This window comes from Mesoplodon densirostris, chromosome 5 (genome assembly GCF_025265405.1).
Source record: "Mesoplodon densirostris isolate mMesDen1 chromosome 5, mMesDen1 primary haplotype, whole genome shotgun sequence".
Taxonomy (NCBI): domain Eukaryota; kingdom Metazoa; phylum Chordata; class Mammalia; order Artiodactyla; family Ziphiidae; genus Mesoplodon; species Mesoplodon densirostris.
In genome coordinates this window covers 126,242,628-126,266,508 of record NC_082665.1, presented here as the reverse complement: position 1 = coordinate 126,266,508, position 23,881 = coordinate 126,242,628, and the positions used below count along the sequence as shown (strand labels likewise).

Sequence of the window (23,881 nt, the reverse complement as noted above, 5' to 3'; positions counted from 1 at the left end):
GGGGCCTGAATTTTTCATTAGTTATATGTCTTTCTCCTACATCATTTTTCTACTTACTTTCCAAATATTAACACAAGGAACCCTTGTTCCACTAGTCTCCCAGCTCACATGGGAGAATGCCTCTGTCATCTGTAGCCAAATGTGTGCAGTTCCCTGTGCTGTGACAGTTCCATTCTTTTTCCCACTCTCATTTTCATTGTCAGTGAGAACATCATGCGCTTCTTGCACAAAGTTGTGTTGCTTAAGTCAGAAGCCTTCCCTTTTCTTTTCTTAGGAGAAGCAAAGCACCGAAAGTATAACCCATCAAGTTTTCATAGATTTAACTTGTACGGGATCCCAACACCACATTTTAATGATGGACGAAATATGGCAAAAACTTTACATTGGCTTCACGAACTACAAATGTAAGTTTAAGTATGTTGTGTCTTGGAACAAGTGTTAGATATATGGCATATGGACTTGAAAGCTTATTACGTTTATTTTTTGAAGAGATAATGCAGTGACATGGTTCAAACATAAAAATAATAGAAAAAGATACACAGTGATATGTCTTCTAAACTGTCCAGTTCCCCCAGAGATAACCATGATACTGTCTTTTTGTTGTTTTTGTTGGGTTTTCTTCTGTTTGATTTTTTGTTTGTTTGTTTTTGACCGCGTGGCTTGCAGGATCTTAGTTCTCCCAGCAGGTATAGAACCTAGGCCCCCTGCAATGGACGTGCAGACTCCTAACCACTGGACTGCCATGGAATTCCCTGTGTGTGTGTTTGTGATTCTAAAGTAACTTCATGTCTTTTCAGCAGATTGGAAGACATACATGAATGTTTTTAATCTATGGGATCAACCCTACTATGTTTCTTAAAGATAGTGGGCTTTCAAGTCTCTACAAAGACAATCATGTCACATATAATTGACCTGTCATTTATCATTCAGCTTTGTTTAATAGTTATTTGAGCACCTGAGCATCTGACTTAACTCTCACAAACTGTGACCTTTTTACACCTGCATTCTACATTTTGACTACTTTCCTAAGAAATTAAAATAAGGTTCCTTAGTTTTTCATTCCCTGTCTTATATTTTATATCTAAGCCAACAAACAAAATAAAAACCTATATTTTCTACTATGTTTAAAAAATCAGAAGATTGAAAATACTGAGGTACTGGGTTGAATGGTGGCCCCCCAAAATGTCCATGTTCTAATTCCCAAAACCTATGAAGTTTATATTATATGGGAAAAGGGTCTTTGTAAATGCAATTAAGTTAAAGATCTTGAGATGAAGAGATCATTCTGGATGATCTGGGTGGACCCTAAATCCAATGACAAGTGTCCTCATAAGGAAAAGGCAGAGGGAGGTTTGAGACAGAAAAGCAGAAGACATTCAGAGGAGAAGAAGGTGATGTGAAGATGGAGGAGGCTGGAATGATGTGACAGCAAGCTAAGGAAGGCCAAAAAAAAAAAAATGCCAACAGCCTCCAAATGTTGGAAGAAGCAATGAACAGATTATCCCCTAGAGCCTTTGGAGGGAATGCAGCCTTGCTGTCACCTTGATCTCAGACTTCTGGTCTCTAGAACTGTGAGAGAATACATTTCTATTGTTTTAAGCCACAGGTTCATGGTAATTTGTCTAGCACCCACAGGAAACGAATATACTGGGCTTACATTTCTATACATCAATGGTGGGAGTGGATTTGCTTTGCTCTCTGTCCTCTTTATTTTTTTAGTTTATAACTTTTTAAAAATTAATTTTTATTGGAGTATAGTTGATTTACAATGTGTTGGGACTTCCCTGGCTGTCCACTCCGAGCTTCCACTGCAGGGGCTGCGGGTTGGATCCCTGGTCAGGGAACTGAGATCCCACATGATGCACAGTGCGGCCAAAAACAAAAACAAAAAAAACACAAAACAAAACAAATACAATGTTGCATTACTTTCTGCTGTACAGCAAAGTGAACCAGTCATACATGTACATCTATCCACTCTTTTTTAGATTCTTTTCCCATATAGGTCATTACAGTGTATTGAGTAGAGTTCCCTGTGCTCCACAGTAGGTCCTTGTTGTTTATCTATTTTATATACAGTAGTGTGTATAAGTCAATCCCAATCTTCCAATTTATTCCTCCCCCCCATTCCCCCTTGGTAACCATAAGTTTGTTTTCTACATCTGTGACATCATTTCTGTTTTGTAAATAAGTTCATTTGTACCATTTTTTACACCCTCTGCCCTCTTTAAAGGATACACTGGCCCTCCAAGTTTCCATAGGCCCCCGGGGTGCACACAGAGTTTGCACATTCCCACAGGCACCCAACTGCCTCGCTCATTTGCCTGTCTGGTTGCTGAAATAACAGCTCTCAGTTATAGAGACCAAATGCTTAGTACTTTATGTATGGTTAATTTAATCCTACCAACACCTCTGTGAGGTAGGTGTACTATAATTTTTTTTCAGGGGCGTATGGAAAAGTTTATTCACTGAACCTATCTATGAAACAGAAACAAAATCAGGGACACAGAGAATAGACTGGTGGTTGCCAAGGGAGCAAGAGGGTGGGAGAGGGTAGGATTGGGAGTTTAGGATTAGCAGATGCAAACTGGTATATACAGAATGGATAAACAACAAGGTCCTACTGTACAGCACAGGGAACTATATTCAACATCCTGTGATAAACCATCGTGGAAAAGAATATGAGAAAGAATGTATATATATGCATAACTGAGTCACTTTGCTATACAGCAAACTAACAACACTGTAATTCAACTATACTTCAGGTGTACTATAATTTTTAGCCTTTCCATTTTACCAGACGAAGAAACTGAAGTACAGAGAAGTGAAATCATTTGCCCAAGATCATGCAGCTGAGAAATACTAGGGGTAGGGATGAAACCCTGGCAGTGTGTCTCCAGGGGCTCCCTTTAACCACTACACCAGGGGTATAGACACTGGATTCTGTGATCACAGGCCTGAAATTTTGATTTCCATTCTTCTCCCACTCCCTTATTATATGAGTTTCTGATACTTGAATTATTGAAAACAATAATGTTAAAACACAAACACAGAAGAAATTCTTTCAATATTATACTAAACCCGTATGAGATAGTTTTTCTTTAGGGTATAGAAGAAGAGCTTATAAGACAAATATTCATTAATTTATCGCTATTAAAGTTGTTAAAACATACATAAAGGAAAACGTGAAGAAATGATTTAAGTATTTCACCAGATATTTATAATTAAATATAACATAGAAATTGATACTTAAAAGGAGACAAATATGGTTTATCCACTTCTGAAAGCTTAGAAATATTAAACCTACTATCCATTTCTTAAAGATATGAAATCAACATATTCACAAGGTGGTCCTTAAGAAGGTCCTAAGAGCAGAGCTTTTGGGTCATTAACAAGCACATATTTATCAATGATTTGGGATAGTCATAGAAAAACACACTGAATTTATAAAAGCAGGCCATATGCAGGATGCATTTCCCTCCAACTTGTCTCTACCCACAAGGAAACATCATTTATGGAACACTGTTTAATTTGATCATTCTTTCTGTATTTCAAAATTTAGTTGGAAAATTATTGCTGAAATGATAGATTCTTTATTCCCTTGATTTGTTGTATTTCAAATAGGACTCACTACTTCATTCTTCAGTGTGATTTCTATTATAAACTTGGAGTGAAGTGTATTTGTTTACATCTCTTTTTTTTGTTCCTATTTTCTTCTTTTTTTGTCTTTATTTTTTTTATTTTTATTTTTTTTGTGTGTGGTGTTACGCGGGCCTCTCACTGTTGTGGCCTCTCCCTATGCGGAGCACGGGCTCCGGACGCTCAGGCTCAGCGGCCATGGCTCACGGGCCCAGCCGCTCCGCGGCATGTGGGATCTTCCCAGACTGGGGCACGAACCCGTGTCCCCTGCATCGGCAGGCGGACTCTCAACCACTGCGCCACCAGGGAAGCCCCTATTTTTTTTTTAATTAAAAAAATTTTTTTTGAGGTACGCGGGCTTCTCATTGTTGTGGCCTCTCCCGTTGCGGAGCACAGGCTCTGGACGCGCAGGCTCAGAGGCCATGGCTCACGGGCCCAGCCGCTCCGCGGCATGTGGGATCTTCCTGGACCAGGGCACGAACCCGTGTCCCCTGCATCGGCAGGCGGACTCCCAACCACTGCACCACCAGGGAAGCCCTGTCTTTATTTTTTAATGGAAGAATAGTTGATTTACAATGTTGTGTTAGTTTCAGGTGTACAACAAAGTGATTTATTTATTCATATATATATAAATTTAATCTTTTTCGGATTCTTTTCCATTCTAAGTTATTATAAGATATGCAGTATAGTTCCCTGTGCTATACAGGGACTACTGTATAGCACAGGGCCTGCTGTATAGCACAGGGAACTATATTCCCTGTTATATATATTGGCTATCTATTTTATATATAGTAGTGTGTATCTGTTAATCCCAAACTCCTAATTTGTCCCTCCCCCACCTTCCCCTTTGGTAACCATTAAGTTTGTCTTCTATGTCTGTGAGTCTCTTTCTGTTTTGTTTACATCTCACTTTGATATGCACTATTTTAACATAAATTTGGTTTACTTTTAACTTTTGAGAGTTATTAGGGATATATACTTTTAAGGAATATATTTCCTCCATAAAACTACCTCTATCTATATTCTGTTTATGACCTTTGGTCTGAAGAATCAGTTAGAATGTTGAAATGGGGTGTGTGTGCGTGTGTGTGTGTGTGTATGTGTCTGAAAGAAAAAATTGATTGGCACACAGAGACTTTACTCTGAGTTGGTTAGTGAATACTGTGAGGTGTGTAATGATGTTACAGTTATTGATACTCTGACATACTTGGCTGCTCAGAAATACTTCCCAATTCTCCCAGAAACATAACCCAGGCACTTTTAGGATGAGAAGCGTAGGCTCCATGACTTAGAATCCTTACCCTTACCATCCAGGCATGTTCCTAATCATGCCCCTTGGAGCTGGTTTTATTTATTTATTTATTTAAAAAAATAAATTTTATTTTTTTATTTTTGGCCGCGTTGGGTCTTCGTTGCTGTATGTGGGCTTTCTCTAGCTGAGGCCAGCATGGGCTACTCTTTGTTGCGGTGGGCGGGCTTCTCATTGAAGTGGCTTCTCTTTGTTGCGGAGCTCGGGCTCTAGGTGCGTGGGCTTCCGGGCTCCGTAGTTGTGGCTCTCTGAGCTCTAGAGCACAGGCTCAGTAGTTGGGGCATGTGGGCTTAGTTGCTCTGCGGCATGTGGGAATCTTCCTGGACCAGGGCTCGAACCTGTGTCCCCTGTATTGGCAGGTGGATTCTTAACCACTGTGCCACTAGGGAAGTCCTTGGAGCTGGTTTTAGATTGTCAACTTTGTTCAAATTACAGCCCTTATACTGCCTCTGATTTATTCTGACTTTACCCATATTGTTCTTTTTCTCCCTTTTTGAACTAATGGGAAGTAAATGAAGAAATAAAAGATGAATTACTTTATATTTCATCCTTTGTTTCTCCACAGAGTGTCACTCTTCTCCAGAAATTTATTCAACTCCATATTTCTCCAGTACAGGAAATAGTTTTAAAAGCAAATGGAATCTAAGAGTTTAACATTCATTGTTTTTAGTCTTAGCAAAACAATAGAGAATTTATTAATTTTAATGTTATTAAATAGTGGTGTTGTAATTTTGCAGTTCTCAAAAGAAATCCTTAGTCATTTAATCACAGTGATAGAAGTAATGAAATTATATTACAGAAAATTGGCAAAATAAAATCACCCATAATCCTGTCACCTTAATTCAACCTTTATTATCTTTTTAATCTATTTCTTTCTAGTGTGGCTTCCTGTGTTGATTTTTGCATAGCTTTAATCAGAGTGCAATAACATTTTATATTTTGGTTTTTCACTTAACATAAAATAATTTTATATTGCTGTGTATTCTAAATAACCAACATTTTGAATGCACACAGAGTGTGTTCTTGTTAATACAACATAACTAATCACCCTCTAGGACTGAACATTTAGATTCTTTTTTTTTTCCCCATCGTAGACAGTGAGGCTATAAGCATTTTTATAAATGTAACTTCTTTTCACACTTAATTATGTAGATTATCTCCTTATGATTGGTTTTCAGATGTGGATAAAAGAGGATGAACATTTTTATGCTTTTTGAATCATGTTACCAAATTATTTCCAAAAGGATTATAGCAATTTGCACTCGCAATCTATAAGTGTTTTACCATACTTTTTGCCAATGTTAGATATTCTCTTTCTCTGTCTCTTGTCTCTCTCTCTCTCTCTATATGTGTGTGTGTATATATATATATTTACTTATGTACTGTTTAAAAGTGGTACTTTGTTGTTCTTTTATCTTATATTTCTTTTATTACTGGAGAGTATTATAACTTCTCCATATATTTGCTTACTAGATTTGAGTTATTTGTTTATATCCTTTGGTTATTTATTTCTTTGATGCTTACTTTTCCGTTGGCAGTTTTAGGAGTTACACTTATAAGAATGATATTAACTATTTTTGTTTACTGAAAAAAATTTTGTTTGCTTGTCTTATTCTTTAATCAAAATTTTATATTCTATTATAAACTTATCTTTATAATAGAATATACATGATAGAAGAATGAACACATAAAGCTTTCTTTTTAGCATATAATTTCTCTTGAAACTGGATTTATTTTGTGATGTCCCAAATGATACTATGGTATTCCTCACCATATGTATATTTGGTAGCCAAGAATACTTTAGGTAATACAGATACCTGACAATTTTCTAATTTTATAGGAAAAGAGGAGCTAAGGTTGTATCCAAGAGAGTTGATGATTTCAAAGAAAAATTTCAACATAAACTTGGAAGAATTTTAGATCCGTAAGTTCATGATTAACTTAGAATTGAAAATGTTTTTGGATCAAATTTACAAACTACTCTTGTGGTAAATTTTGGTTTGTGTTCTATTAGGTTCTATCAATTAAATAAGAATCATCCTTTTGTGTTAATCAGGGAACTCTTGTTAGCCTCTATAGCGCTTGGGGTTCCAGGAAAGTACTGAGTCTCCAAAATGGACAGGGCATTTGGAGAACAGGGTGGAAGAATTTTGTGTAAAGCTTTATTTCTGAGATCTCAGAAATTTAACTTATTGCATTATATTTTCCTCTCTCTTCCCTGTCCACCCCCCCCCCCCATATATATGTATGTACTTCCATAATTCTGCTTTGAGTATGTTCTGTTTTTGTCTTTTTCAGTCTGGACTTTTTCACTGGAAGCCAGTGAAAGCATTCAGCCATTGCTAATGCGAGTGGGAGATTAGGAAAAAGATATGTTGGAGAACTTCTGTTTGATTCTCATAGTTTGGTTATAGGAGAAAATATAGGCGATTAAAAACATATGGCAAACATATTTTAAATTCCAGGGATGCCATGTGGTGGGAATTTTCACTAAAGTATTTGTTTTCTTTGATAGCATTGCAGAAACAATGAATGTTCCCCCAGACCACACATTTGGGGCTTGTCTCCGTCCTGAGGAGTATGGTAAATATACAAACTTTCTTCTTAAAAAACAAACAACAAAATCCCCCCCCACCCCCCAAATCATGCAGTTAAGTTCACCATCTCCTTCTCTCAAAGCTTCTAATTTTAATGGCTTAAAATATTACATTAACACTAAAGAAAACAATTTGTAGCACAAGAAAGAAACAAAATTTTCATATTATATTTGAAATAAGAACAGTTTAAAGCCCTTGTAATGAATTCCTTAAGTGTATTTAAGGCTCAGAATTTTATTTATAAAATAAATAAGGCCTGTATTAAACAAGCCAAAGTGAAGTGAGGCAGCTTTTTAATGAATTCCAATATTGTACTAGGCCCTTGTTACTCAAAATGTGGTTGCAAATGGCAGTATTGGTGGCCCCTGCAAGGTTCTTAGAAATGCAGAATCTCAGGCTCCACCCCAGACCTACTGAATCAGAAACTGCATTTTAACAACATTCCCAGATGAACTGTAGGGACATTCAAGTTCCAGAAAGCACTGTACTCTACAACCACATACTTAAGAACCACTCTTCCCACCAGCCAATCAATTAATCAACCTATAAAGTGGCAGAAGAAAATTCCCAGGACTTTGTCTTTAGTGCTAAGGGATCTAAACAGCAGACTTCCAAAGGGAAAACTATGCCCAAGCTTATCAGGATTGGGCTGTATTTTACTGGTTTTCAATATACAGTCTGCAGTCTATCTGCATTAAAATCACCCAGAGAATTTATTAAATATGCAGGTTCTTGGGACTCATGCTCATATATTCTCAGGTACACTAAACTTTAAGAACTGCTACTAAAATGTGTTAAAGCCCACTAACTGACAAATAAAATAAATATTTACTGAGCTTCTGCAACACGGTGTTTCAGAGCACCATGAATCACCACATTAGGAGATTATATTTTGGTTCTGTTTTTAGATCAACTGTTACATGTTTAATGGATGCCTGCCCATCTTAGAGGCTCTTCATACCTCTAGAAGTGGGTAAGGGATGATTTAGGAAGCCCATCAGTGAGCCTGAAAGACAAGTAGATAATCATGCTCAGCTGCCTACTTGAGGGCAGGTTCATGCTGGTTGGCGCCCCATCTTGCTGTCTGTTGGATTCTTGGGGTCTAGCGCACAGTACATTGTTTTTGCCAGTATCTATAGCATGAATCAATGTATCTAACACATAGTTTATCATGTTGACAATTAGGTAACATTGACAAATTTCCTAATAGTTGAGCTACATTACCCTTAAAAGTTGAATGATAAGATAGAGCTATAAAATGAAAAGGAAGAACACTGACATTAATAGTTTAAAAAATGTGTCAGTATTGTCCTTGGCACTGTACAGCGTAACTGTGTAAGGGGACTGTCAGTTCTCTCTAGACTTTTCGTGGAGCTCATGGGTGGACACAGATTAACTCCAGTGGCCTTTTGTGACTACTATTGGGGTTAACTAGCAGCATCTATTCCGTGGAAAGCTTCAGGGTCTGCCTGCTTCCGAGAACATATTAGTTTCTTTACTGGGCCTGGATTGCTCCCTTACCCTTACTTAGGGAAAGAAAGGCAACTGCACAAAGAATGCCTCATCCCTCAGGCCTGGGGTTGTTGGTTATGTTACGATGCTTCCAGGAAGAGTGCAAGGGCTGTGTCCAGCTCCCAGAATGCACCAGGGCAGAGGCGATGTGGAGGAGAATCCGGCTCCCAGAATGCACCAGGGCAGAGGCGATGTAGAGGAGAATCATGGGCAGTAGTGCATCATGGGAATTGGTTGCAGGCAGGGTGCAACTGAGGAGCAGGCGTGGCTTTTCTGATGTCCCTGGCGTTGTAGCAACATCATGGTTCTCTCTCTTAGGGCCACAGCTTGTACTCCTGATTTCAGCTCTTTAGAGGTGGCTTTTGAGTAGTTGTCAGTGATTTGACATGAGCTTCATAAATATTCTCTCAGGGCCAGGCCAGAAGAGGGTATCAGCATACCTCTCATCCACTAGGCAGTCATACCTGCTAGGGTTGTAGCGGGAAAACCAGGTAGAGTTGGAGATACAACCATTCAAATGGTTATTTTTGGATGTTAATGGAGAGTGAAGGCCTCTCAAGATAAAAAAAAAAAAACAACTCAACCAAGAGCCATCTTGTGGAAGAGCCGGGGTGGGGGGAGGTCCTTATACAGAGCAGCCCCCCAGAGGGTTGACATCAGGGGAAGAAATGTGGAAGAGGAAAGGAAGCCACACTTATTTGTCAAAAATAACCCCTAACCACTTTGATTTCCTCTCGCAGGTCCTTACTTGGGTTTTGCCTACATTAGGATGGTCTGATAATAGCTGACCCCAGTTTAGATGATCTTGTTCTGAGGCACTTGGCCAGTTCATGGAACCAGCACTGGTTGTGGGCTTTTCACCATACTTAGGGTCTACCCTTAGAAAGAAGGCTTTTATCAGAATATGCAGGATTAACTCCTGATTTTATAATAAACTTAGAGGTGCTATGAGTACCTATTAAAAAAGACCCTTGACAGAGCCTAATAATATAGAGCCTTGTACAAAGTAGATGTGAATATTAGTTGCCTTGAACTGCCCCCAATGTTGCAATTTATTTTTTTTCAATTTTTAAAAATTGAAGTATAGTTGATTTGCAATGTTGTGTTAATTTCTGTGGTACAGCAAAGTTATACATACATATACATACACATTTAAAAAAATTCTTCTCCTTTATGGTTTATCATAGACTGTTGAATATACTGCCCTGTGCTATACAGTAGGACTTTGTTGTTTATCCATTCTGTATATAATAGTTTGCATCTGCTCACCCCAAACTCCCACTCCTTCCCTCCCCCAACCCCTTCCCCCCTTGGCAACCACCAGTCTGTTCTCTATGTTTGTGAGTCTGTTTCTGTTTCATAGATAGGTTCATTTGTGTCATATTTTAGATTCCACATATAAGTGATATCATATGGGATTTGTCTTTCTCCTTCTGACTTACTTCACTTAGTATGATCCTCTGTAGTTGCATCCATCAATGTTGCAATTTAAATTAACCTACCCAGGATATCACAGCCAACTGCCGGCATGACCCTGTCGCAAGAAAGCAGGAAGGGAGGGGTATAGGCCAGGGGAAAAAGAACAGAGGCAGAAGGTTTCTTCTGGTGACATCCACCAAGCTGTCACATCTGAAGCAACATGGTCAACTCTGGTCTGATCTGTGTCACCATTAACATCCAAGGAATGGGGTTTAGAGGTAGTGTATTTGTACTTTCTTTGTGTCATAATTCAGGAAAGTTCCTTTAAGTCATGAAAGAAAAGTGAAAGCAAGGGCCGGGTCTGGTGGTGGCAGCAGGTGGATTGGAGGGGTTATTACTCGGGGCTGTGGGTCAGGAGTCACTTAATGGACTGTGAACGGAGGTCTCCTGTGCTGGTAATAGTGTAGGGGAAGCAGGACAGAAATGGGGACTTGGTATGCAGACTGAAGGCAGACTGGAAACTCACATTAGGAAGGAGTAGGGAACTTGTGTCCAGTTTTTACAAGGTTTCCCAGATGTTTAGTCAACCCTGAGGCACACAGAGTGACCCCACGTGGAATCAGCCCCAGCTTTCAGATCCTCAGCCTTGTAGACAAATGTCTGCTAAGAGGGTGTCAGGCAAGGACTTTGCTGTCTTAGGAAAGGATTTGACAGCTGAGTGGGCTCATGATTCCCCCATAAAATTCATTTTTTCAGATTTTTTTCATTGAGCAAAGAAGTCGCATAAAGCAGAAGTATTCATTTTTATCAATTACTTTGTACTTTTTTTTATACAAAAGGATTTTCTGTCATGCTGCATAATAGTATTGGAGTTAGGTTTTTCATTCACAGAAGTTGCTAGATCTCTCTCTTTTTTAGTATGGGAATAATTGTGACAGACTTTAAATTCAGATAAAAAGACTTTTTTTCCCCCTCTCTTCAATAGGAGCTGGTGATCTCATCCACAGAAGACTTCCGGGAGAATATCTCCGAGGCAAGGACAGACAGAGAGCCCTGGTTGCAGCAGTGCGACATCACTTAAAGAAAGTTAACTACCAAAACTTTGACACTTTGCTGGCAGCCTTCAGACACTATGACAAGGCCAGTAGTAAAGTGAAGCTTTTTTGGTCTACGCATGGGCTTACAGGTCCCAGGAGGCTGGTGTAGATCAGGATCAAGTGCAGTCCACCACCTGTTTTTGTAAATAGTTTTACATGCCTATGTTTTAAAAAATTGGGTGCATGTATCTCTTTGAATTAGAGTTTTCTTTGGATATATGCTCAGGAGTGGGATTGCTGGATCATATGCATGCATATTTGTTTTAAGTATTGTCTCCGGCTGCTTTTGCAGCTACACATGCAGAGTAGTACATCAGAGACTGAATGGCTTGCAAAACCTATGATATCTACTTTTTGGCCCTTGACAGAAAATGTTTGCTGGAGTAGATCTGTGTTGTCAAAATGTGGTTCTTGGGCTTCCCTGGTGGTGCAATGGTTGAGAGTCCGCCTGCCGATGCAGGGGATGCGGGTTCGTGCCCCGGTCCGGGAGGATCCCACATGCCACGGAGCGGCTAGGTGCGTGAGCCATGGCCGCTGAGCCTGCGCGTCCGGAGCCTGTGCTCCACAATGGGAGAGGCCACAACAGTGAGAGGCCCTCATAGCGCAAAAAAAAAAAAAAAAATGTGGTTCTTTTACCATCATCAGTATCACTTGGGAACATGCTAGATATGCACATCCTAAGGCCCACCCCAGACCTCCTGAATTAGGAACTTGGGGTTGGGGTCTAGCAATTATGTTTTAACAAGCTTTTCAGTGATTCTGATGCAGGCTGAGGTTTGAGAACCACTGTTGCAGATCATTGAACTGGAGTGTGCTGGGAGCCTGGGACAGTCTCTGCCTCACTCTGAATGTGTACACACAGTACTGTCAGTCTGGTCCAAGTCAAGCTTAGAACGCTCTCCCCTGGGGACCAGGTGTGGTTTCAGTTTTGAGAGCAAGATCACTCAATTTTCAAGCTACTCTAAATTTTATTCTTTGATCAAGTCAGATCAACCCGGGGCTGCATAATTACCTGACATCATTTTAGGCCATTACAGGATTTACCAAGCTGCACAGTGCCTTAAGCTTTCACTAAGGAACGCTACTACACAAACAGTTTGTGAAACGTGGCCCATTTTTTATTAGTACGCCCACGCGGCTGTTATTTATTTCTGTCACATGCATCCCCTTTATAAGGAAACCCAGTCTTTCTAAAGCACATAACTGTGCTTTGTCTAAGTATCTGGTTTGTTTTTACTTCATGTACAGCATGACTTTGGACCAATAGTGCACACCATTTTGACTTGGCTGCCAGGAAGCTTAGAGCCAATACAGAGAAACACATCTGGTTTGTGAACGTGATCTTATAGCATACATTTTGTGCACTCTTTTTATTTCAGGTTTTATCTTATTTTAGTCCAACTTTATTTTCTCTTTGCCCTTATTTCCTCACTGTTTTTGGCTCTCATTGTACTTCTTCTTTTTTTCTTTTTTTGCGGTATGCGGGCCTCTCACTGTTGTGGCCTCTCCCATTGAGGAGCACAGGTTCTGGACGCGCAGTCTCAGTGGCCATGGCTCACGGGCCCAGCCGCTCCATGGCATGTGGGATGTTCCCGGACCGGGGCACGAAACCGTGTTCCCTGCATCAGCAGGCGGACTCCCAACCACTGCGCCATCAGGGAAGCCCCTAAATAGTTAACTTTTAATATGTACAATGTAGTGCTCAGTGTCCTTGAGGAGCTTTTCTTTTCTGAGTGGGTAATAAGATGTGGGTCTTCCTAGTACAGCTGTAGGATTGTTTTTGATGATTTGAATCTTATACTGTTGAATGCCCAGATTTAATTTAATTGAAAAGCAAAACAAAACAGAACAAATAAACTGTGATTTCCTAAATGACTCTTCTTGGGTTAGAGGATTAATTCTGTTATTTGTTGAACACTCACAGCACATCAAACATTATCCCAGATAATGTGAAGGCTTTTAACTCAGGGAACTTAAAATCTAAGGGGGGGGGGAGGAAATAAAGACTCATCATGTCCAAGAATGGTCACAACAGAGTCTCAGATTTTCAAAATAGGTATATATAATTCCAACTCCTTTTATTCTGCTTATTATCCAGGAAGTAGCTGAGATGGGATGATTCCGTTTGGGGGACAGTTGCATTCATTGACAAAACTGGTTTACTAAGACGTGTGAGCAAGGCTGTTCCAAAGCTCAGTAATACCAGACTGCTGTGGATGGTTGGGGACAGAAAAGGTTCATTGAATACTTTGACTAATAGCTCATTGTTGAGTAGCCTTTGTGCTATAAGTCACGCCACTGTCAGACCGAAAGTGGTCCAGAAAGCGAAGCACGTGACTCAGATGAATTGCACGGGCCACACTTTTGTGTCTGGAGCTGGCTCATTGGACTGAAATAGCAATTCTATAACTTGAAAATGTGTCAACAGAGAGATGCACCATCAATAGCTCTGAGTGGGGACAAAGGTTCATGTAGTCAGTATGCCAGGAGCATGGGGCAATGCCTTGTGTGTGACGTGTCCTCCTTCACCATGAGACAAATGGGTCAGCTTGTGGCAGGAGTCACAAGTTAGGCATGTGGTGGTAGCCTCTGCCTCAGAAACGTCGACTGCTTTTTTGGCACTTGGTCTAATGATGTGTGTATTGTCGTGTCTGCTACAAGGATGGATCCAGGCAGCGATGGTGTAACCTGGGTGGTGCAGGCTCAATCCAAAGCTTGATTCCTCTCAGCCACATCAGAGGATGGACACTTATCCTGGGCATCTATATGAATTACCTGGATGGTTCACTCAGCAGCCGTGATTTGTTTCCATAGTTTTCTTTTCTCTCGCTTTTTTTTTTTAATTGGAGTACAGTTGATTTATAATATGTTAGTTTCAGGTGTACAGCAAAGTGAGTCAGTTATACATATACATATATCCACACTTCCTGTTTTAGATTCTTTCCCCATGTAGGTCATTACAGAGTATTGAGTAGAGTTCCCTGTGCTATACAGCAGGTTCTTATTAGTTATCTGTTTTATATATAGTAGTGTGTATATGTCAATCCAATCTCCCAATTTATCCTTCCCCCCCATTCCCTGTAACCATAAGTTTGTTTTCTACATTCGTGATGCTATTTCTGTTTTGTAAATAAGTTCATTTGTACCCCCTTCCTTTTTAGATCCACATATAAGTGATATCATATGATATTTGTCTTTCTGTGTCTGATTTATGTCACTCAGTATGACAATCTCTAGGTCCATCCATGTTGCTGCAAATGGCGTTATTTTGTTCGTTTTTATTCCATTGTATACATGTGCCACATCTTCTTTATCCATTCCTCTGTTGATCCATAGTTTTATGTCTCAAAAAGAGGTGTCTTTAATTTTCCAATCTGTAGTGTTCTTTTTTTAAATTTTTAATTTTCTATATTTTTGGCCATGCTGGGCGACATGTGGGGTCTTCGTTCCCCAACCAGGGATCGAACCCATGCCCCCTGCATTGGAAGCATGGAGTCCTAACCACTGGACTACCAGGGAAGTCCCCAGTCTGTAGTTTTCCAAGTGACAACCAAGCAGGCAGGCCATTGGCAACAGTCCAAGAGTCAGTAAAAATATAACAGATTCATCAATGGCAGTATTGGCCGGAGCTGTGAGAATAACCTTGAGTTCTGCCCACTGAGTAGAGTGACTATGCCCTTTTTTGGTCCTTAGCTCTTACTGAGGTTGAAAGCAACAGCAGACCAGTGAAGACCATTGGGTTTCAGGTTAGTGAACCAGGCCCAGCGGCTCTACGTGGTGAAATCATTATTCATAGAGACTTGCAGCTCAAAGGGATCATGAAGGTTGAGGGGCCCCAAAGGTACTAGCATTCTCTCCATGTGGCTTCTCTTGATCATAAGTGCCTGAACATTCATAAGATAGGTATGGAAAGCATCAGTACCAATTGACACATCCAGCAGTGGAAGCCACAGAAATAATATATTGTTAACTTGCCTTCTCCACTTTGAACAAACCCTGCCCAAAGGCCACCAGCTGATTCCTGACATCTCTTCCTGCTGCACACTCAATAGGGTAACGACTTTGGCACCCATAGCCAATGAAGCCGTACTAATTTCAGTCTCCACCCCCCTGAAGTTCCACAACATATTGGGACAGATACTTGTGGCCTGTGATCCCCCTTGGGGACAAAGAGATCTTGTCCCATACCTAGTCCTCCTTAGAACAGCTGAGGTTGGGGTATGGGGGGAGGGAAACGTCAAGGCTGCAGAGGCAGGAGTGGCTCTGTACCCAGTGAATAAGAAGCGCTTTCTTTCATTATCGCCACCATCTTTTTCAGATCCGGGGACCCTCGATTCAACAGCCCCCCCTCCTTTGCTTTTCAGTTAGGTCTGTGGGGCTCGTAGTTTTGGTTGACTTGGGCTGGCAGCAGAGACTTTCATAAAGCAGTCTACTTTAATCCAGGGCATTGCAGCTCCCTGTCCATAGAATATGTTTTAAATTCTCATTCTGTTTCAACATGAGGGTTAGGAACATTCTCCAGGCATATGGGTCTGGCTGCAGGAATGTATCTAGAATTCACTGGGTCAGTTTCTTGTTCTCAAGGGGATTGCCTTCACCAGCATTGTGAATCCAACCCTGGGCCTGGGAGCTGATTGTTAGTGAGTCATTTATGTTTTCCCTTGGGAGTTTAACTATCTCGGGGAAATCTCTCTGAGAGGGCCAGAGCTCCCTTATAGCAGCTGGCACCCACTTTGAAAACACTGGGACCTTTCCCTGTCATCTCGGATGGATCTAAGTTTGGCTTGAAGGGCTGCAGTAGGGCTGAGTGGTAAGACGCCCAGCTCTGGCCATTCTTCCTTAACAAGCATTATATGTGCTCCAGCCCCTCACCCTGCAAGTGAATCAGCTGGGTTCTGCCCAGGGCCTTTCTAAATTTCCCTCCTTTCACGCTCAGCATAGGTGTTTCTGTCTTTAACTGTTGTCTGAAAGGGGTGGAAACTTCCCCTCCACCCGCTTCCAAGATGAATCTGAGTGAATCCTGTTGTCCATGGGAGTGTTAATATCCAGGGGCAGCTGCCTTTGAATCCACTCTCTGTGCTTGGCCTGCAGCCACTTCCCTAATTTCTTCTTTTTACCAGGCAATGGAGTGTAGGACAATCACTGCCCAGTTGACTTTTTAATTTTTTCCCACACCGCGCGGCATGTGGGATCTTAGTTCCCTGACCAGGGATTGAACCCAGGCCCTCGTGAGTGAAAGTGTGGAGTCCTAACCACTGGACCACCAGGGAAGTCCCTGACTGCCTAGTTGGAACACCAACTTTGAAAGCACTGAAAATTGCAGAAAGCTGTCATAAGTACACAACATTGGTCAAATGAAATGTCAAGCATGAATCATGCTTAGGCCTGCTCAACTCGAGTGTAAACAACATGATTTAATGAGAAAGATATTAAAATGAACAAAGGCTGTGAGCCACACTCCACTCCAACCAGGGTTGAAATTACCGGGCACATATCAGATGGACACGATGGGGACCAATCTCGCTTAATATCTGACTCTCCTTATGTGAAAAATGGGACCGATTCTTTGAATTTATGTGATAGAGCGCTTTCTTTTTTCTTAAAGGAAATAACAGATGTTGCCCACTCTGCTCATGAAGACAATGCTCACGTCACCTTTTTTTGCTTCGTGTCCAACAGAAGGGAGATGGGGCCATAGATAAAGCTGAGCTTCGGGAAGTGTGTGACCAGGCCAGTGTGCACATAGATGAGAAGCTCCTGGACCAGCTATTTGAATACTGTGATGTGGATAACGACGGGCTGATTAACTACCTTGAATTTGCAAATTTTCTTAACTGGAAAGATAAAATCCCCCTTAAAGAGTATGAAGAGAGGGTCATTATTAAAGGTATTTAATTTCTGAAGGCTTGCTGAATTCTTAAATGGACTTTAGTATTTTCTTTTTCTTAGGAGTTTGACTCTTGTCAACTTTAATATTATATATTTAAATGCTTTAAATACTTTAATATTTGCTTTAAATACTTTAATATTATATAATTAAATATTAAATTTTTAAATATTTAAATAATTTAATATATTTAAATTATATATTTAAATTTATTTATATGTTTTCTTTTTTATGCATAGGATATCTGTAGAAGGTTAGGAAAGGATTTGATAACATTTATTATTTCCGGGGAGGGGACACTTGTTGCTGAATGTCAAAGTGGCAGCAAGACTCACTTTTCAATCTATGTTTTTGTATCTTTTAAGTTTGGAACCATGTATTACTCATTCAAAAGAAAACAATTACAAGGAAAACAATTTACACAGAAGCCCAAAATATGAAAGAGAGATCCTCAGAAAGCTGTTTGAAAACCATTTTCTTAGAGAAATTAGCTCCTCTCCCCCAGGAAAAGTCAATTGTAAAATAGAATTTGATCTGTTAAATTTTTTTTTTTTTTTTTTTTTTTTTTTTTTTTTTTTTTTTTTTTTGCTGTACGCGGGCCTCTCACTGCTGTGGCCTCTCCCGTTGCGGAGCACAGGCTCCGGACACACAGGCCCCGCGGCCATGGCTCGCGGGCCCAGCCGCTCCGCGGCATGTGGGATCCTCCGGGATCGGGGCACGAACCCGTGTCCCCTGCATCGGCAGGCGGACTCTCAACCACTGCGCCACCAGGGAGGCCCTGATCTGTTAAATTTTTTAAGAAAAGGAAAAACATAGTCTTTACTTTTATTCAAATATCTTCATGTTGGGCTTCCCTGGTGGCGCAGTGGTTGAGAGTCCGCCTGCCGATGCAGGGGACACGGGTTCGTGCCCCGGTCTGGGAAGATCCCACATGCCGCGGAGTGGCTGGGCCCGTGAGCCATGGCCGCTGAGCCTGTGCGTCTGGAGCCTGTGCTCCGCAGCGGGAGAGGCCACAACAGTGAGAAGCCCGCGTACCGCAAAAACAAACAAACAAACAAAAAAACACTTCATGTTTACACATTATCTTCCTGCATCACTAATCATATATACATATGTGTGTGCGTATGGAAATTTTTTTATAAGCTTGTTCTTTGTTTTTAAAATTAATTAATTAATTTTATTTTTGGCTGTGTTGGGTCTTTGTTGCTGCATGCGGGCTTTCTCTAGTTGCGGTGAGGAAGGGCTACTCTTCGTAGCAGTGCACAGGCTTCTTATCGCGGTGGCTTCTCTTGTTGTGGAGCACAGACTCTAGGAGCACAGGCTTCAGTAGTTGTGGCACGCAGGCTCAGTAGTTGTGGCTCGCGAGCTCTAGAGTGCAGGCTCAATAGTTGTGGCGCATGGGCTTAGTTGCTATGCGGCATGTGGGATCTTCCTGGACCAGGGCTCGAACCTGTGTCCCCTGCATTGGCAGGCGTATTCTTAACCACTGTGCCACCAGGGAAGTCCATGTATGGAAATATTTTAAAATAGCTAAAATCACGGTGACTGTACCATTTTTATTTGGCTAAAAAAAAACTTAGCTCTCAAATTTCTATGGAATGAAGAGATACTTTTATGGTTTCTGTAAACTTCATTTTCAGTTCCCTTAAGCCGAGGTATTATGAATTACTAAACCATTTCCTCACTTTTTAAAACTTAGATTATTTCCAGATATTTTAAAAGTAATATGGGTGATGCTATAATGATTATCATCTCTCAGAAAGCATTCCGTTTCTAATTATATCTCATTTCTTATGAATGTTATTTTTGTCCCAGAAGTAACTCTCTCTTTCATTTTGCTTTTTTTTTTTTGTGATACGCCGGCCTCTCACTGTTGTGGCCTCTCCCGTTGCGGAGCACAGGCTCCGGACGTGCAGGCTTAGCGGCCATGGCTCACGGGCCCAGCCGCTCCACGTCATGTGGGATCTTCCCGGACTGGGGCACAAACCCGTGTCCCCTGAATCGGCAGGTGGACTCTCAACCACAGTGCCACCAGGGAAGCCCCATTTTGCTTTTTTAAATGGTTGTACCAATTTGCAATTTTATCAGTCACGTTGGTGAGAAGGTTTTACTCCAATCTTGCTACCATTGACTGTTATTTCAAACATTCTTGTGATTTAGTTGTTATATAATGATACCTCGTTTGCTTTAATTTTCAAATCTTGATTCTTACAGACGATTAACTTTTGAAAGATTGTCTACATTTTTATCTCCTCTTGGAATATTTCTCCTCTAAAACGTGAAGATACTCCTGTTTTCACTTTTATTCCTGCAAAGCCAGTACAACACTTGGGGCTTTATTGACCACGGGAGCCCTTACCAGTTTCTGGGATGGCTTTTCTCTGCTGTCCACTAGGAGAGCAGGAGGATCTTCTCTACCTAATGAAGCTTTTTATAGAAAACAAGTCTACTCTAGTTCTCTCAGAAATAAATAGAGGGTGACAGGGTATTTTCCTTCTTGGTACAACTCATGAAGCAGTGGGGGACACAAAAGCCTGCTTTCGAACCAGGTAGTTCTTCTAATTGTTCCTGGTTGGGGGGTCCTGACTTGAGCAGCCATTTTCAATGGAGTTCTTGAGGTTTTCTCTTCTTCTAAGACAGTGACTGGGTCAGTCAGAAGGGACTCGGGAATGTATTGCCAGGAATTTTCTTATATCAAGTTCCATCTTACTGTTGACGGCTGGAGAAAAGGGAGTGCGTCCTTTAAGGCAGGGGCTTTCGAGCAGTTTTCTGAGAAACTATTTTTCATACTTGGTCCAGATTTCTGCATTTTGCGCCCACCAACCCGTGGGTGCAGGGAGTGGGTCCAGAGGGTCTGAAACACTGGGCCCGACGCTTTCACGGCAGCGATTGGCAGGGGCTGAGTCGGGGGGTGCAGACTTTAGATGGGCCTGTCTTTTCTGGTTTGCCACCCCGATCGGGCACTGGGGCACCCTTCCCCTGTGTAACCTGTGCTGGGCCTTCCCCAGCACCTTGAGTTCCTCCAGCGCTCGAGAGACCACAGTTCCGCCTAGTGCTAGCTGTGTACTTAGCAGCTCCATGAAAAAGCTGTGTCAGGAATTTCCTCCTCAACTTCAGAACTGACTCAGCAAAGCAAATCTGCAAAAGAGAACAGACTCTTACAGGGTTTTTCTCTTATACACTGATTGGAAGGGAGTTATTTATAGAATCGGTTCCTGCGCTCACAGCGAGCTCTCGTCGCCTCTCCAAATGTCACAGTGCATGGGGGCTCCCTCCCTACCACGATCAGGTATGTGTGGAACTTACAGCTCCAAATATTTCTTCTCCTGTCCCTCCCCAGGGCACAGTCTTAGGAACAACTCTGGTAATCCTGTAGTTCAAGTCAAATACGAAAATAGGCTCTAATTTTAAAAACGAGGAAAGAAAAAAAAGTTCTCAGTTTTCATTTGGTGTTTCAGATTTAAAAGCTTTATTCTAGCATAAAGTGAGCGCAGTGGTGAGCAGAAACATTAGACCTTGTTCAGATTTCCTGGTGTATGACCTTGGACTGAACTTGTGCTTCCACAGTGGCTACTGGTGTCAGCGGAGGGTCTACACCAGCTCAGCCTCTGTTTCCACCAGCAAGAAGAGACTAAATGGGAAAACTCATCTTGTTACAGGGTGAGCACCAGGTATTAACTTTGTCCTGTACTTTTTTTCCCCCTTTCCATCTTTGCTTGAAGGTGGAAAACCAGATTGTGCAAACCCTGCTGAGGCTAATGTAGAAGAATCTGAACCAGCTTTCCTGATAAAGCCTGAAGATATTGTCTTGAAAGAGCCAGGGAGCTCAGAAAAGACTCTGCGGACACTTCTGAGGCCAAGCGATAAAGTTTCTAATCACTACAAGACCACTTCTTCGGAGATCAGTGCAGTTGTAGGCGCTGTTCCTTCTACTTGTGAGTATGTCACATTATTTGCTGAGTGTTAAAAGGATCAACAAACACAGAAGGGGAGTATCCTTTGTCTGTCCTTGCATTGTCCCCCAGCCCCTAATAGACTCTAACTTTCTCAAAGCCCAGGACCTTTCATTCAGTTCTGTATTCTAAGCACCCAGGAGGGCTCAATAAATGTAGACTGAATTGAACTAGTGTTCATGGTGACCTAAGTAAAATGATTCTCTCTTTATCAATGAAACTGAAACCATCATAGCTCAGAACCCGGAATGTTAGACCTCGTCGTAATTCAGACTTCACCAAGTGCTAGGAGACTTTTGAACCACGTGATTCTTAGCTACAAACAGATTTGCCTTCAAATATTTGAAGAGCTCTTACAGAACGGTTCCTTACATCTTTATTCCCCATCTGTTAGTCTGCTAGGGCTATCATAACAAATACCACAAACTGAACGGCTAAACAGCAGAAATTGATCATCTCATGATGGCTGGAAGTCCGAGGTCAAGGTGTTGGCAGGGTGGCTTCCTTCTGAGTGCTGTGAGGGAAAATCTGCTCCAGGCCCTATCCTGGATTCTGGGAGGTTGCCAGCAGTCTTTGGTGCTACTCAGCTTCTGCTGCACCAGCCTGATCTCTGCCTTCATCTTCATCTGATGTTCTCCTGTGTGAGCATCTGTGTCCCAATGTCCCCTTTTTGTAAGGACTCCAGTCATATTGGACTAAGGGTCCACCCTTCTCCCGTATAACCTCATCTTAATTAATTATTCCTGCAATGACCCTCTTTCCAAATAAGGTCACCTCCTGAGGTACTAAGGGTTAGGACTTTAACATAAAAGTCTGGGGAGGGTACAGTTCAACCCATAACTGCCCAGATCTCAATATCAAGCATGATGAATTTAGAAGACTCTTTTATATTGGTTAAGATCCCTTTTTTGGACTAAGGCCATGATTAAGGATTTACATATTTTTCTTAACTGGATTGAATAGACATGCTTTACATTCTGTTGAGATGAGAGCTATCTACTTGCTTTGGAATAGTGTTGCCTAATAGAAATACAATTGGTGTTGCATGTATTTTTTTTGTTTGTTTTAATTTATTATTTATTTTTGGCTGCGTCGGGGCTTCCTTGCTGCGTGCAGCCCTTCTCTAGTTGCGGCGAGCGGGGGCTACTCTTCATTGGGGTGCGTGGGCGTCTCATTGTGGTGGCTTCTCTTGTTGCGGAGCACAGGCTCTAGGCTCGTGGGCTTCAGAAGTTGTGACTCGCGGGCCCTAGAGCACAGGCTCAGTAGTTGTGGTGTGTGGGCTTAGTTGCTCTGCAGCATGCAGGATCTTCCTGGACTAGGGCTCGAACCTGTGTCTCCTGAATCGGCAGGTGGATTCTTAACCACTCCGCCACCAGGGAAGTGCTGGTGTCATATGTATTTAAAAAATTTTAGTAGCCACATTAAGAAGAAGAAACAGGTGAAATTAACTTTAATAGTATATTGGGAATTCCCTGGCAGTCCAGTGGTTAGGGCTTGGTGCTTTCACTGCTGAGGCCCAGGTTCAATCCCTGGTCAGGGAACTAAGTTCCTGAATGCTGTGTGGCGCAGACAAAGGAAAAAAATTTTTTTAATTATATATATATATATATGTGTGTGTGTGTGTGTGTGTATATATATATATATATATATGATATACAATATGTATCTCCAAAGTACTATCATCTCAACAAGGAATCAATATAAAATGATTAATTAAATGTCTCACATTCTTTTTTTGGGTACTACATCTTTGAAATTGTGTATTTTACACTCAGAGCACAGCTCAGTTTGGACTAGCCACATTTCCAGTGCTCAGTAGCCACATGGTTGGTGGCGGCTGTATTTAGAATGTCTGTTTTCCTCCCCCATCCATGTCCTAGGTTATCCCATCTATGGTGTTCCAACCATTCGGTCCGATATTCCCGCCCCCCGAATTCGCCGCATCAGTGACAGAACCAATTATGGTGAAGAGGGAAATGCCTATTCATTGCTGCATCCTACCATCTTTGGCCAGAAAGGATTGTTTGAAAGAGACTTCTTCAAGACCAGATCCAAAAAAGAGGTACATGTGATTTCAAAAGGGTTGAAAGGCCAACGACACACAATGGTGGACATGTTTATTTGCTTGAGCATGTATATTACAAAAGTCATCAGGAGCACACATCCCCCCCCATTAGGATTCTTGAGGATAATGTTCAATTTGGTTGTGATATTTGGTACAATTCTTGAAGTAGAATTTACTCTAATAAGAAGCATTACAGAAGAAGCATTACAGAAGAAGCATTACACTCACTCACGTCATGTATTCACTATGACCTATGTATAAAAAGAAAACTGTTTTCCTAAGATATTCAACACTATTCTTCATTGAGTAAAAGCAAAGAGGCTCAATCCCTTCCTTGTGTAAGTACCCTTGTGGTCGTGGGTCTCTGAAACCAAAGAGTAAGTTTGAGGAGGGCCACTCTGCCATC

At 41.3% G+C, this 23,881-nt stretch overlaps 1 protein-coding gene across 1 annotated transcript in view; it reads left to right on the top strand.

The window, feature by feature from the left end:
- EFHB (EF-hand domain family member B) overlaps positions 1 to 23,881 on the top strand; it is a 40,473-nt gene that overhangs the window by 13,794 nt on the left and 2,798 nt on the right. The window contains exons 6-12 of the mRNA XM_060100169.1: positions 275 to 404; positions 6,786 to 6,869; positions 7,461 to 7,528; positions 11,459 to 11,613; positions 17,250 to 17,457; positions 21,180 to 21,392; positions 23,291 to 23,472. Of these exons, the coding sequence (XP_059956152.1) occupies positions 275 to 404; positions 6,786 to 6,869; positions 7,461 to 7,528; positions 11,459 to 11,613; positions 17,250 to 17,457; positions 21,180 to 21,392; positions 23,291 to 23,472 (1,040 nt within the window). The remainder of the gene's footprint in view (positions 1 to 274; positions 405 to 6,785; positions 6,870 to 7,460; positions 7,529 to 11,458; positions 11,614 to 17,249; positions 17,458 to 21,179; positions 21,393 to 23,290; positions 23,473 to 23,881) is intronic.